The sequence below is a fragment of the Muscardinus avellanarius genome (genome assembly GCF_963383645.1).
Source record: "Muscardinus avellanarius genome assembly, chromosome: 2".
In the NCBI taxonomy this organism is placed as follows: Eukaryota; Metazoa; Chordata; class Mammalia; order Rodentia; family Gliridae; genus Muscardinus; species Muscardinus avellanarius.
Window position 1 is genome coordinate 23,977,471 of NC_137787.1, and position 13,721 is coordinate 23,991,191.

A 13,721-nucleotide genomic window follows, 5' to 3' on the forward strand; every position below is an offset into this window, starting at 1 on the left:
AACAGGGTTTCACTGATTGCAAAGGAACTCACTAAGTAGCTGAGGCTGGCTGCAAACTGTGATCCTCCTATCTCGGCCTCCTCAACGCTAGGATTACAAGAGTGCACCACCATGCCTGGCTTTAGGACAATAGTTTGCTGCTGAACACTGTACCTGGCAGAACTGGCTCTATTCTGTAATAACTGGAACAGAGCAAAACAAGCACAAAAGAAGGAAGGACAGTATTAAGAAGAGTGGGAAAAGGCAAGAGAGAGGAGGGCCAGCTGCTGGGGCAGAGGGACTCCCCCACATGGACTCAACCAGAGATGCCACATTGGCGGCTTCTCAGATAATAAACCATATCCCTGCAGCTTGCTATATCTCTTACTCATGTGTTTTCCCATTCCATACCTACCAAGTCTATGATTGAGTTAATATTGGCAATAAATAAATAAAATGAAATGCTGGATATTCTATGATGGGAATATTGTTGGGGTAAGCAGAGTGAGTCACAAAATTAAATAGATCATCCCTTCAAGTTGTTCATGGGAGGCATAACTTTTATCTTGAAACCTATATTTATTACTGTAGTAAAAAATGGATAATTCTTTTCAAAAGAAAATTGGTAAATTTATCGTTATTTTCACAATTCCATTTATTCCTTCTTTGATATGTTGGATCCTTAAATGCCATCTTGTGTGTGTGTGTGTGTGTGTGTGTGTGTGTGTGTGTGTGTGTGTGTGTGTAAAAGAGACAGACAGACAGACAGACAGACAGACAGATTGAACCCAGGGGCATATTCTACCTCCAAGCTATACCTATAGCCCTTTTAAAGAAATTTTTGCTTTTTTGTTTTTGTTTTGAAGCCAGGTTCTTACAAGGTTGCTGAAAGTCTCACTAAGTTATAAGGGTGGACTCAAAACTGTAATCCTCCCATCTTAGCCTTCCAAGTACTGGGGTTACAGGCATGAAACACCACACCAGGCTTCCTCAATATTCTTAAAGCTGTCAGATATTCCAAAACACTGGCTCAGGGCTTTTTGTCTTAGGAGAGTGCTCTGAGTACATTTATCATTATGAGCTTGAGTTGACTTGATTTGACCTGACTCACTGATAAAGTAGGTGGTGTAACAGTCCATGAAACCCAACTCTATGTAGAAATGACTTGCTGTTACATGGTTAGTGTGTACAATGAGGTTAGATTTGCCATCTATCACATTTTTGGGGGGTTTTAAAAATTATATTGAGATTTAAAATTTTCTCTAATAGATAATACCTTTGCCTAGGACCCCAAGTTTAGTCTAGGAATGGTTTCTCCTTTCCTTTGTTTATGAATTGATAAAAAGCACTGATTATAAGGAAGCATTGATAATAATGAGGTTAACTCAATGAGGTTAAAGTTCACAGGTCTAAGACAACCAAATATAGTATTCTCCAGAGTTGCTCGTCAGAGAAATGCCTAAGCAAAAATAGAGAGTTTTTGGGATGGGTGCTTTCTTAATCTGAAAAATATGGATAGTATTTAAATGAAAACCTGCCATATACCCACTGTGCTTTGCTCTTACAGCCAAAGTAGAGACTTGTCCCTTCAATTTTTTTTTTTATGGTACTGGGGTTCCTGGAAGCCCTTCTACCTCCGGGCTACACTCCCAGACCTATTTTATATTTTTGAAACAGGGTCTCTTACTACAGCGCAGCTGGCTTTGAAACTGTGCAATCCTCCTGTCTCGCCTCCCAAGTACGAGGATTACAAGCGTGCACCACCACGCCCGGCATCCCTTCAATTTTTTTAAAAGTTTTTCAAGGATTGGTGTTGTCAATCAATCCTCATCTAAATACCCTGAAGTTTCTTTAACATGAGTGCAAATATATGTCTACATTTACATTCAGGATAAGTCTCTCCTAATATTATTATATTTTTAATAGTATTACAAAATTTGAGTTAAACATGTGATAAAACTATTTGTGTATAATGCTATTGAATTCAAAGCAGATGGAGCCCCATATCAGACATTGACATTTATGTTATACTATACCTAAAATGCAGCAGTGAATTCTAAGGGAAGAATCTACAACCATTTTGGTCTTACAACCAAAATGACAGGCTCTCTGGTTGTATGCCTCAGAAACCTCAGGCTGTGTCTTCATGTAGCAGGAAATCTGAAAGGAAACCAGAAGGCTGTTACTTTGAGGACAGATATTAAATAATTAAATATAAAACTAGTTTCTTTGGCAAAAACAAGTGCGCAGAGAATGCAGAGTAGGGCCACATTCTGCACTTGGGCCTGATGAAGTAAGATGCCTGCCTTCGTGGTACCAAGCCAGCTGGTTGCTGAGTTCCAAATAGCCAGGACCATCATGATCTCAACAGAATGGATTTGCTTTATTTTGAGATGACTCAACTAACATATCATCTTTTAACTCTATAGGCTCCTAATTCTGGAAAACTTTGAAGATGCCATCCTAAATATCTCATCAAGTAGTCCTTATTTTCCTTACCTGGCATGTGTGAGAAATGTGACTGACAATTTGGCCAGGGGATCGCCAGGTAATACTCTTCTTAATAGTGAAACTCTGCTCACAATTTTGATTTCAGTTTTAAAATCTTGCCTTTTAAGACATTTACCTCTGAAAGAAAGAGTTTTTCAACTTAATTTCCTCATATATCAGCTTCAGTGTGGTGATTTGATATATAGAGAGAATATCTAATCTTATTGCTATCTTAGTCTTTTGCTTTTAGTACAGCAGGTCACCTAGACAAACTTCAATACAATAGCCAGATATGGGGTAAAATGATAATCGCCACCTGGACAAACTTTCCAAGTGTCCAGAGTCATTGTGGGCTCATGTAACCCTTCATGGCCCTTTTCTATGCCCACAATAATCTTGGTTGTGGAAAAATAATAAAGAACAATAATACAGAGTTTTAAAAGTACATGTAAATTATATAAACAGAGGCAATTTTGTGGCAAATTATTATTACCTCATATACTCACATATTTATTTTCAATTTTCTACCTACATGGGCAGTCATAAAGATTATAGTTAAATTACATGTTATTTTTATTTTTAAGAGAAAATATCCATTCTGTACATTTTTCTAGGGAATATACATTCTTTTTAAATTTTACACCAAAATATTTCTTTGAGATGATAGCAAGCAAAAAACATAAAGCATATTTAAGCTTGGTCTTTGTTTTCCAGGCATGAATTAATCAAGGTTGAGAGACACATTTACCACACAGTGTTTATGTAGCCTAATCACCCCAAATACTCTATTCAAAAGTCAGAAATAAAAGCATATTTAGTTCACAAAAGCCAAAAACATGTAGCAACTTTTCTGGAAATATTTTTATCTTTAATCAGAATATCCATGAATATTCTTAAAATAGCAAACTCTGTAGTCCACACAGTTGAAGGAAAGGTTAAATTTTCACTCATCTTAAGTTTATATTAAACTAGACTATTATCCTTAAATAAAGTAATAAATCGGGATAAAGGTGTCTTTCAAATGTACTTCCCAAGCAACTTTGCAATTTAAATAACGTAACTCTCTTCCCTCTACAGAAAATTTGAGACTTCTGCAGTCCACAATTCGATTTAAAAAATCCTTTCTTCAGAATGGTTCCTATGAGGATTACTTCCCTCCAGTTCTTGAAGTTCTAAAATCAAAAGTAAGCCATGAAAGAAAAGAAAAAAAAATCAACACTTGCTATAATTTTAAAGATACTCTGAGTTTTAAATTTGATCTTTACAAGCAATTATCCTATTTTGACTCTAGATCTATGCTGGGAAATTTGCGTGATAGAAGTGTTTTGTATTAAGTTATTGCTATTGTTATTTTGTTTTTAATCAGTGGAGATCCTTACCTAAAATATTCCGTAAGAGCCTAATTACAGTATATACATACACAAAATGTGTAATAACATAATTATTTTATTCAGGCTCAAAACTGGAAAAAAGATTCATAAGATGATTTCTAATTTGAGATGTGTTTAGTCTTTAAATTTATAAAAGTAGATTTTGAAAGCAAATGTTTTTACTTGACAGTATATAAAAATCTTAAAAGTTTAGCCGGGCATGGTGGCGCATGCTTGTAATCCCCGCTCTTGGGAGGCGGAAACAGGAGGATTGCGCAGGTTCGAAGCCAGCGTGCTGGCTTAAGAGACCCTGTTTCCAAATAAAAAGTATAAAATAGGTCTGGGAGTATAGCCCGGAGGTAGAAGAGTTTCCAGGAACCCCAGTACCACACACACACACACAAAGTTGGCCAACCTGTTTTTATTATTTTCATCAGAAGCAGAAACCAATAAGTCATGTTGAAATGTGTGATATTGAAGATGGGGTTGAAAGTGAGCAAAAAATGCAAAGCTCTAAAGTTTGACTAAGTTCATGCTTCTCTGCCCTTTGTTCTTTGCTTCACTCATGAAGATAATGTACGAGTTATCATGAAATTCACTTCATTCCTTAAACAACCCCATTAGGTTTTGAAAACAGCTTTCCATAAGAACAGCAGTTTAATTGGATTTATGGAGCCAGGGATAAAAATAAAATTAGGACTGGTTTATTCAGGGCAAGCAAGATGATTTGCTGTAGAGTCAACATGGTATAATTAAGCAGGCATGCAAAACATTACGTCCATGTATATTACAAATAAATATCCTAGTTAGATTGCCTACCTTTTTAGCCTTAGTCTTCTACATGAATCAAAATTTCTAATATACTTAATTTGACATTATCTTAATTTGTGCAAATGAGAAGGAAGTTATGCATTCATCTAGCAAATTCCGCCTCATCCTTCAAGGACAAGTTTAAATGTCACTCCTTCTATAATATTAGAGATCATCTTTTCTCTGTTTCACAGCTAGAATAATAACTTTGTCATCTTTGCTCCTATAATATAATATTTATCTGTTTATTCCTTCCATCCATCTTCTGGGCTTCCAAAATGCTAATCCATTTATTTATAAGACATAATCTCTACACCTAAAGTGCTTATAATCAGTTCAGTGGAGGAGATGGAAGAGCAGATGAGCTGTTACAACAGAGTGAAATACGCATTATAATATACGGATGGACCGGATTCTGCTGTGGAGGAAGACTAGATATCAAACTCCCAACTGTGGGGTATGTAGGTAGAGAGAAGAGATTTGGGAGAGGATCTTACACTTACTCTGAGCCGCACATCTTGGGGATGTGCATTCCAGATGTAGACAACTGCCAGGAACCTGAAAGACAAATGTAGGTTATCCAAAGTCACCTCTCAACTTGGTACAAAAAGTGCTTATGGGAGAGGCAGGAAAGGGGGGAAGAAGGAAGGCTGAGCACAAGTCTTGAAGACTTCTTTTTTGCCCAGTCGAGGAGTTTGAATTTGATCCCCAAAGTTATAAACTTGAAGAAGATGAAATTTGTATTTTTTTAGTTTATTTTTCCTGGGAAAATTATGGAAATGAGATTGGAAGAAACCTAATAAGCAGGCTATGTTTTCAATAATATAATCAAAAAGGGAGGTTCTACATGGTGTTGGTGCCGAAGAATTGAAGGATGAGACAGTTTCCAGAGAGACAAATTGACACGACATGACAGCTGATGGATGAGCTGTGAGGCAGAAAGGAAAAGAAGTCTCTAACAATAGTGAGACTTCCAGCCTTTGGTACTCATTACTGGGCATTAGATCTGCAGTATATGCAGGGTTTCTTTCTTTGCTAGCATGCAAACCCATATGAAATCGTTCGCTTTTCATCTATAAGGCCCCACAAACTAGTTCATACTAGGAGCCTAAGTCGTGATTCATGAATGTATGAACAAATGAGGATGTTAAAGTGATTAACATTAATGATGTACTTGTGTTCCTGGGGAAATTACTCATTGCAGTTCTTTACTTAAGAAGCAACCAGGTCCCACATAGTACACACCAGGGAAATGGAAACAATACATTCTCAACAATTTATACTAATGAAATGGGAATGGGCTAAGAATAATTTACAACATCATCCACAATTTGAATGTAATGCTCCCCTTGAGGGTTGAATTGTGAAAAAGGTTCTAGATGCCACAGACATGGAAATAAACTTGTCCCCTAGGTACAGAATCCATTGTCATTTATCACAAGCATGGCTGCTGTTTGAAATTGACAAAAGCCACTGAGTCCTAGACCAGCTCCATGAGGAACTCTGCCAAATCCATTCCTTTCCTGTTGTATTCCCAGAACCTAGCATCAAGTTTAACATACAGAAATTACTCAGTACATATCATCGAAAGAATAAAGAGAAACCCCAACAATTTTATGACTAGAGATGCTCTTACTTCCCTACTTTGCCCACCCTGGTATTCAGTATCTTTATTTTGATGATGTTTCCTATATTGGGCAGAAATACAGATAATATGCTATATTTATTGTAACGCGTTTAACTTTTAAATAGGTCCTCTTCTCCTTCCATATACTCACCATAAGTCCAGGAATATGACTTATTTATAATAATATCTCCATATCTCCATGACATTGTGGGATCCTCAGGATCACATCAAGTAGAATTCTGAGGATCACATCAAGTAGAATTCTGCTTCAGATGCCCTTGGGAGCCACTGGGCACTGGGGAATTCCATCATAGCTGGAGGTGGAGTTAGTGATGGATCATTGCCCAGTGAGAGGCCCGAATTGCTGTTTGGTAAAGGACACAGGGCCTCTACATGGGGCTTTGTCAAATTTGCAATCTGAAGTTGACACATACTTATAAAGAGAATTATAATTTGCTGTTTTTATGTCAGATATTAATGACCCATGAAGCTTCTAAAAGTTTAATATGTCTACTGTTCTTAGAATACAGTAGTAAATAATGACAAATATCAAAGGTCACAATGTTGCTACTTGGTGGCTATGCTCCTTAATACATTCCGTATTATTGACCCTGATTTATATTCTTATATCAGAAAATCAAGCCTACTTCATCAGTGTGGCTAAGATTCCAATGTCTCCTTCTTAGAATTTTAAGAAATACACAAGCCTATACTGTATGGACTGTCACTGGTTTTTTATACTTATATGTGAAATTTATAATTAAAAACCATATTTCAGTCTCTATTGGGTAAAAGTTGTTAAAATTGACTACATTCTCAATGTGCAATTAAAAAATATTAAGCTAATGACAGCTATCATTTTATTTGAGATAGTTCCAAAAGAAAAGGCACTGAGGAATGTTGTATAGAAGTTTGGCTTCATTTATTAGAACTTTAATCATATCTGGTATTTAGAAAATCAAAGGAAGAAATAGTGTGACAAGGATGTAGTTACAGCTGGTAGAATGATTGGATCTATTCCAGAATGAAAATTTTATCATAGCAATAAAACTAGTAAGTAGAATTTTCAGCCATATGAAGTCATTTTAGAGAGTTCAAAGCCAGAAGAAAATTATAATATGAAACACAGTAGAATATAGGCCATTGATATTTGCTATCTACGATGATCAATGATTAATTCAAAAAATTTCATGTAGTTACTATAAATCTCTCTTTGAAAGCACATCATTGTGCCTTTCTCATCTGATAAATGAAAAGAGGTATTCCCAAATCCATGCCTGAACCAAGAAATACTTCATTTCTGTCAAAATGTAACTTCTGATTGGAAACTAGGCTACCAGGAATGATACATACATTTGCCTCTTTATACATTGCTCCAATTTATTTTCCTTCTTATAAAGAATAGCTCTAGGGTAGTTTCTAAGCACAATAGAACTGACTTTCCCAGAGGCAAATTCTTTTTTCCCTCAGGATGTGTGACTTGGGACTATGTCCTCAGAATACATATAGGATAGTAGACCACAGAGAGGAATATAGTTGATAGCATAGAAACTTGTTTGATTTCAGTCTTTCTCCTTTTCTCTAGGTTTGGAATTTTAGGTCCTTTAAATCACTTCCCCAGGACAGAAGCACTTAGTTTTCTTTGATACGTAAGAGAACAGAAAAGAATGTCAACAACAATGCACACACTTCTGAAAAACCAGTTGTGGTCCCATCCACATTTAAAACATGGTTTTATCAGAATGCTGCAGCTTAGGGAAGGATTTTTCTTCTTTTCACTTAATTTTTAATTGTGATGAAATATTATAAAATCATATTTATATAATAACTATTTTAACTGTACAGTTCAGTCATGTTAATTATATTCACATCATTGTATGACCAATCTCCAGAACACTTTTTGTCTTATAAAACTAAAACTTTATACCCACTCAACACTTCCTCATCTAAACTTCTTCCTAACACCTGGTAGCCACTGGTCCCTTTAAACTTCCTGTGTCTATGAATATGACTGTTCTAGGTACTTCATATAAGTGGAATAATATAGTATTCTACTTTCCTTATTGGCTTATTTCACTTAGCAGTCTCCTCAAGGTTCTTAGATGTGGCAGCATTGGAAGCACTTTTTTCCTACCTGAGACTTAAAATATTACCGACTATATAGAATTCATATATTGTGTTTATCCACTCATCTGTTGAACACATGAACTATTTCTACCTCTTGGCTTTTGTGAAGGAGGCTACTATGAACAAGAATCTACAAATATCTCTTCAAGACTCTGTTTTCAATTCCCTGAGGTATACCCCAAAATGGAATTGCTAGATCGTATGATAATTCAATTTGTAATTTGTGAGAAATTACCATACTCTTTTCCATAGTAGCCATTCCATTTCACATCCCTACCAGCAGTGCACAAGGGTTATAACTTTTCCATAATCTCATTGACACCTGTTATTTTCTGGCGTTCTGATTGGAGCCATCCCAGTGGGCGTGACAAAGAAAGGCTTTTTATGTTTTATTTTTATACTCATTTGGTGCATTTTAGTCTTACATCCTAATGTAGTTCACAGTGATAGTGACATGTATGCACACAGCCCTTGGGGGCTTTCCCCGGACTTCTCCCCACTTCCCCTTCCCTCTACAGCATATTGAGATTGGCATTGGTAGTCACTCCCACACATGTATACACTATGAATGGAAACCATTCCTCACTGATTCTCCCTCTCCCTTTTCCCTTCCTAGACCACTTTCTTTGCTTCCCTGGAGTTCTTCTCTATTATCTGAAGTCTCTCTGGTATCTTAATACTCCTTAGCTTCTACATATGACATAAAACTTTTTTAAAGATAAAAAAAACCTCGCTGGGCGTGGTGGCACACACTTGTAATCCCTACACTTGGGAGGTGGAGAAAGGAGGGTCGCGCAGGTTCGAAGCCAGCCGCGCTGGCTTAAGAGACCCTGTTTCCAAATAAAAATATATATAAAAAATAGGTCTGGGAGTGTAGCCCAGAGGTAGAAGGGCTTCCAGGAACCCCAGTACCACACACACACACACACACACACACACACACACACACACACACAAAATCTTTATTTTTGACCTTACACATGCTTTAACAATTTAAATTACAATATAAAATTAGAGTGTTTGTGGCCTGAACTGGATAAAACCAAGCTATTTTTTAAATTTTTTCTTCTCTTTTTAAACTACATTTTTTAAGCCTGAATCTATAATTGAGAAAGACAGGTCTAAATAGGTCCAAAGGTTTTATGAAATTTTTGAAGGGACAATAAACTCCAATGACAGGAAATGATATTTTGCAATACAATTAATGTCAAATGCTAGCTAAATACATATATAGATTTTTTTAAGTAGATCAAGTTTAATTGCTTATTCTCCACACTATTAGATGTATATAATAATACAACTAATCTGTTTCCCTTTTTTTTTTTTGATAGCTGTCTCAACTTCAAAACTTGACTGAACTTCTTTGTGAGTCAGAAACTTTCAATTCGATAGAGAAATCATGCCAGATCTCTAATATGAGCTTTGGGAGTCTGTGTGATGAGAGTGCGTTTCACGTACAACTTCTTGAAGCAGCAGAGCTGGGCACCGAAATAGCAAGCAGCTTACTGTACCATGACAACATCGTATCTGAAAAACTGAGGGATCTGCTGACTGGGGACCCAAGCAAAATTAATTTAAATATGGATCGGTACGTTTTCCCATTGTCTTCTCCTTGGTGAAATCCTTTTCTCAAAATACTGTTATGCCTAGTTAAATTTCTTCTCTTCTGTTTTGTTCTAGGTTTCTGGAACAGGCATTGCAAATGAATTACTTGGAAAACATCACACAGTTAATACCGACCATAGAGGCTGTGCTGCATGTTAATAGCAGTGTAGACGCTTCTGAACAACCAGGTGTTTCTCCATCCATATTTTAAATGCTCTCTTATTAGAATGCACAGGATTCTCGTGCTGCAGTCTAAGGAAGGCTTTCCTGATGCTCCCAACCAAACCTGCTTTTTCTATCTGCCCTTACATAGAAGAATCCTGAAGTTTTCAAATACGTTACTTGTCTCAAGCAAACATAAGAAAGCTGGCAGAGAATGGAAACGGAGAAATTGGATTTCACAGCAAAAAGATCTTCAAAATTTAACTAGTTAGACCATTCACCTTTTGTTTCTCAGATATATTAAAGTGCATCAGATACTCAGCTGCATGAGCAAAGATGAGATTTATTTGCTTCTGTGAGAATAATCTGATTAAAAAAGTAAAAAGATGTACTGCTATCCACAGAAATCTCAATTCAAAACTTTCTATTAGTATTCCAAGCATGATGCATCCTGTAATCCATTTCTCCTTTGCATAATACCTCAGTACTGAAAAGAAAGGCATTCCAAATTTTGGACAACAGGCAGCCACAAAATTGGAAAGGCACTAAGTCCAAATATAAAGGCAGTATATTTGCACAAGGGATACTTGATAAAAGAAATTGAAAGGCGTTTGTAGAATGAAGATTATGATCTGTGAAAATAAAATCAAATTATTGTTTACTGTGCCTTAAATGACCCAGATATAAAATAATTTTAACCACTGTCCTAGAAGGGTTTGGAGTTAAGCACATTCTTTATAAGGTGAAATAAGTATTATTAAAACCCTTCACAAACTGTAGTACACTGGGCAAAATTGAGGAAAAATGCTCTGGTTTTATGTTGTATATATATTTCACACCTTGTCTTCAATTGACAATATCATATGATCCAGGTTAAAAGCACTTTGCATTTGTGTGATGTTTTAAATCAAATAGAGATACTTATTTAGTACATTATGTGATCAAAGTCTCTGAGAAAACCACATTTTCCTTGACTCAACCTTGAGTTATAGACACCTCAGAAAAATTTATAATCCTGAGCAATCTGTTACCTTGAGTTAATGATATCATAATAAGAACATGTCTAAATCAGATAGAAATAGATCTTAAAGATGCCAAGTTTGCCAAAATTGGGAGACATCTGTTTCTGACAAATCTTCTATGTTGAAAGTGCATTAGTTTAGAAGACTTCTCTAGGTCGGTATGGCACAGAGGATAGTACAACTAACGTGTGCATTTTGCATACGTATGTGTGTGTTTTCTTGCAGATCAGTTAATAGAAATGTTTAAAAATGTTGAAGAACTGAAGGAAGAACTGAGAAGAACCACAGGGATGTCCAACTCCAGTATTGACAAGTTGCTGGCCATTCCTATTCCTGATAACAGAGCTGAGGTAGGGTCCAGGATTTGCGTTTATATGCAGTTTTTAGAAGTTTCAATCACACTTAGTATTTGATAAAAACTCATCAGTAAAATTCTGAAAATTTTCATGTAAATCTAGTGAGCTTTCTATGCAAATGATAAATTTAGAGATTTGCCTAATTTTTAAAATTTATTTTTAGTTGACATAAATGTACATAAATGTACATAAAATTTTGGGACTGCAGTGTGATAATTATGCACACAATGTATAATGATCAAGTCAGAGTAAGAGTAATTAGAATTTCCATCTCCTTAAGTGTGTGTGTGTGTGTGTGTGTGTGTGTGTGTGTGTGTGTGTGTGTTTGGAGCCTTTGGAATCTTCTAGTTTGTTCTTTATTTTTTTGGTGCTGAGGATTGAGCCCAGCGGCATTCTACCTCCAAGCTATACCCCCAGCCCTATTTTATTTTTATTTGGAAATGGCCTCTCACTGAGTTGCTGAGGCTGGCTTTGAACCTTCAATCTTCCCATCTCAACCTTCCAAATACTGGGATTATAGGCCTGTACCACCATAGCTGGCCCCTATCCTAGTTCTTTATAACATACATAATAAGCTCTTATAAAGTATAGTCATCCTGCTCTGTATAGAACACGAGAACACATTCCTCCTATATAACTACTTTAGTGCCCCTGTCCTTCCTCTCTCTGTCCCTTTTCCTCCCTACCCTCTCTACCTAAGGTAGACAGTGGGAAGGAAATTCTGAAGCAAAAATATTATTGTGTGTGTCTTTCCTTTTATTTCATTGACGTTTCTTCTCTTTGCTTCTTTAGTTGGTTCCTTGACTTCCTGATGTCTTCCTCCTGTGATTGGTGCCCTTGATAATTATGCTCACTATTATAACCACATTGTCTGAGATAAAGTTTCACTATAGGGATATCAAAGTCAAATGTTGGTAACCCAATTGGGAAAAAAAAAAACATGGAGTGCATTCACTATCTGTTGCAACTAAAATTTTTAAAAATGTGCACTCATTTTTTACTTTTTAAGAGACCCAAGACAAGACTTAGCATATACAATGTATGAGGTCAAGGAAACTGTGGTTGTAGTCCACATTCTGGGGTATGAAAATGAATAATGGCATTTTCTCATACACTGATAATAGGGTTTTCTATTCAAGATGTCTTATCTTTTGTCTCTTTTCCAAGCCCAGTGTCTGGAGGTGTCATATAAATTTTCCAAAAGAGCTGCAGAGCTTAAGGCCTCATCCGTGTAGGACGTAGAGCTGACAGAGCATGCCATTTCTAAATACACCCCAGTTACTCTCCAACATTAGGGAAAGTTGACGAAAAGCCTTGGGAGCCTCCTTTGGAGAGTACTGAAGCTTATTGTGTCAATGTAATTGGTTCCCTCATGCAAAAATTAATAGCGCTTTGCTCCACTTTATTTTCTCTTGTCGTAGCAAAAGTACGCAGCTTCTTTCCCTTTTGATCTTACCTTTTGATCATTTGATCTTCAGATCTAAGTTCATCAATCAGGCATTTGGCTTCTGAAGAGCAGTTTCATTTTAGTAAACAGAAACACACAAATGGAGAGAGAACATACATTCTTATTGCTTTCAAGGGGCAAAAGGAAAGTTTCCACAACCCTGAACTTCCTTGGCTTTTCTCTTTATTTCAACCTGGTGGCAGTGGATTTGGTATCTCACTCCCAGAGTCATGCCTCGCCTCTCCTAATTCAAGGCAGATGCTGACTCTGCAGAATGGGGGATTTGTGTTACTGTGTGATGCCTGCTTGTTTGTTTATTTTACATCTCTGGACCCACAGACTATATTGCATAAGCTTATACCTTTGAATAATGATTAAAATTAAACTATCATTCTGAACTGTATTTTAAAATATCACTCTAATTGTTAAAATTAAAGCATTCTTTTGGATTAAATAGAAGTAAAAATTTAAAGGCAGTGTGAGTGTTAAACTAGTACTTATTCCATACTTACTTTAAGCTAATTGCCTTCCTTGATATTATTATTGTCAGTTATTTGATAGAAAAAAACTGGGTCTTGTCTTGGATTCCCATCCTGTCTCTTTCTTTCTATCATTTTTCTTAAGCTTCAATCTTTTCAGTGAACGATTAGTTTCTATAGTTTTATTAGTAGTAGCTAGTTCATTAAGAAGTTATTTGGAATGAGCCATGGTGGCACATGCCTGTCA

The 13,721-nt window shown here is 36.2% G+C and overlaps 1 protein-coding gene across 2 annotated transcripts in view; it reads left to right on the forward strand.

Annotated features, from left to right (window-relative positions):
• ABCA12 (ATP binding cassette subfamily A member 12) overlaps positions 1-13,721 on the forward strand; it is a gene marked incomplete at both ends in the record, with an annotated part of 165,896 nt that overhangs the window by 79,889 nt on the left and 72,286 nt on the right. For both annotated transcript variants that reach the window (XM_080689206.1, XM_080689207.1), the window contains 5 exons: positions 2,409-2,527; positions 3,547-3,653; positions 9,735-9,991; positions 10,084-10,196; positions 11,418-11,542. In XM_080689206.1, the coding sequence (XP_080545332.1) occupies positions 2,409-2,527; positions 3,547-3,653; positions 9,735-9,991; positions 10,084-10,196; positions 11,418-11,542 (721 nt within the window). The remainder of the gene's footprint in view (positions 1-2,408; positions 2,528-3,546; positions 3,654-9,734; positions 9,992-10,083; positions 10,197-11,417; positions 11,543-13,721) is intronic.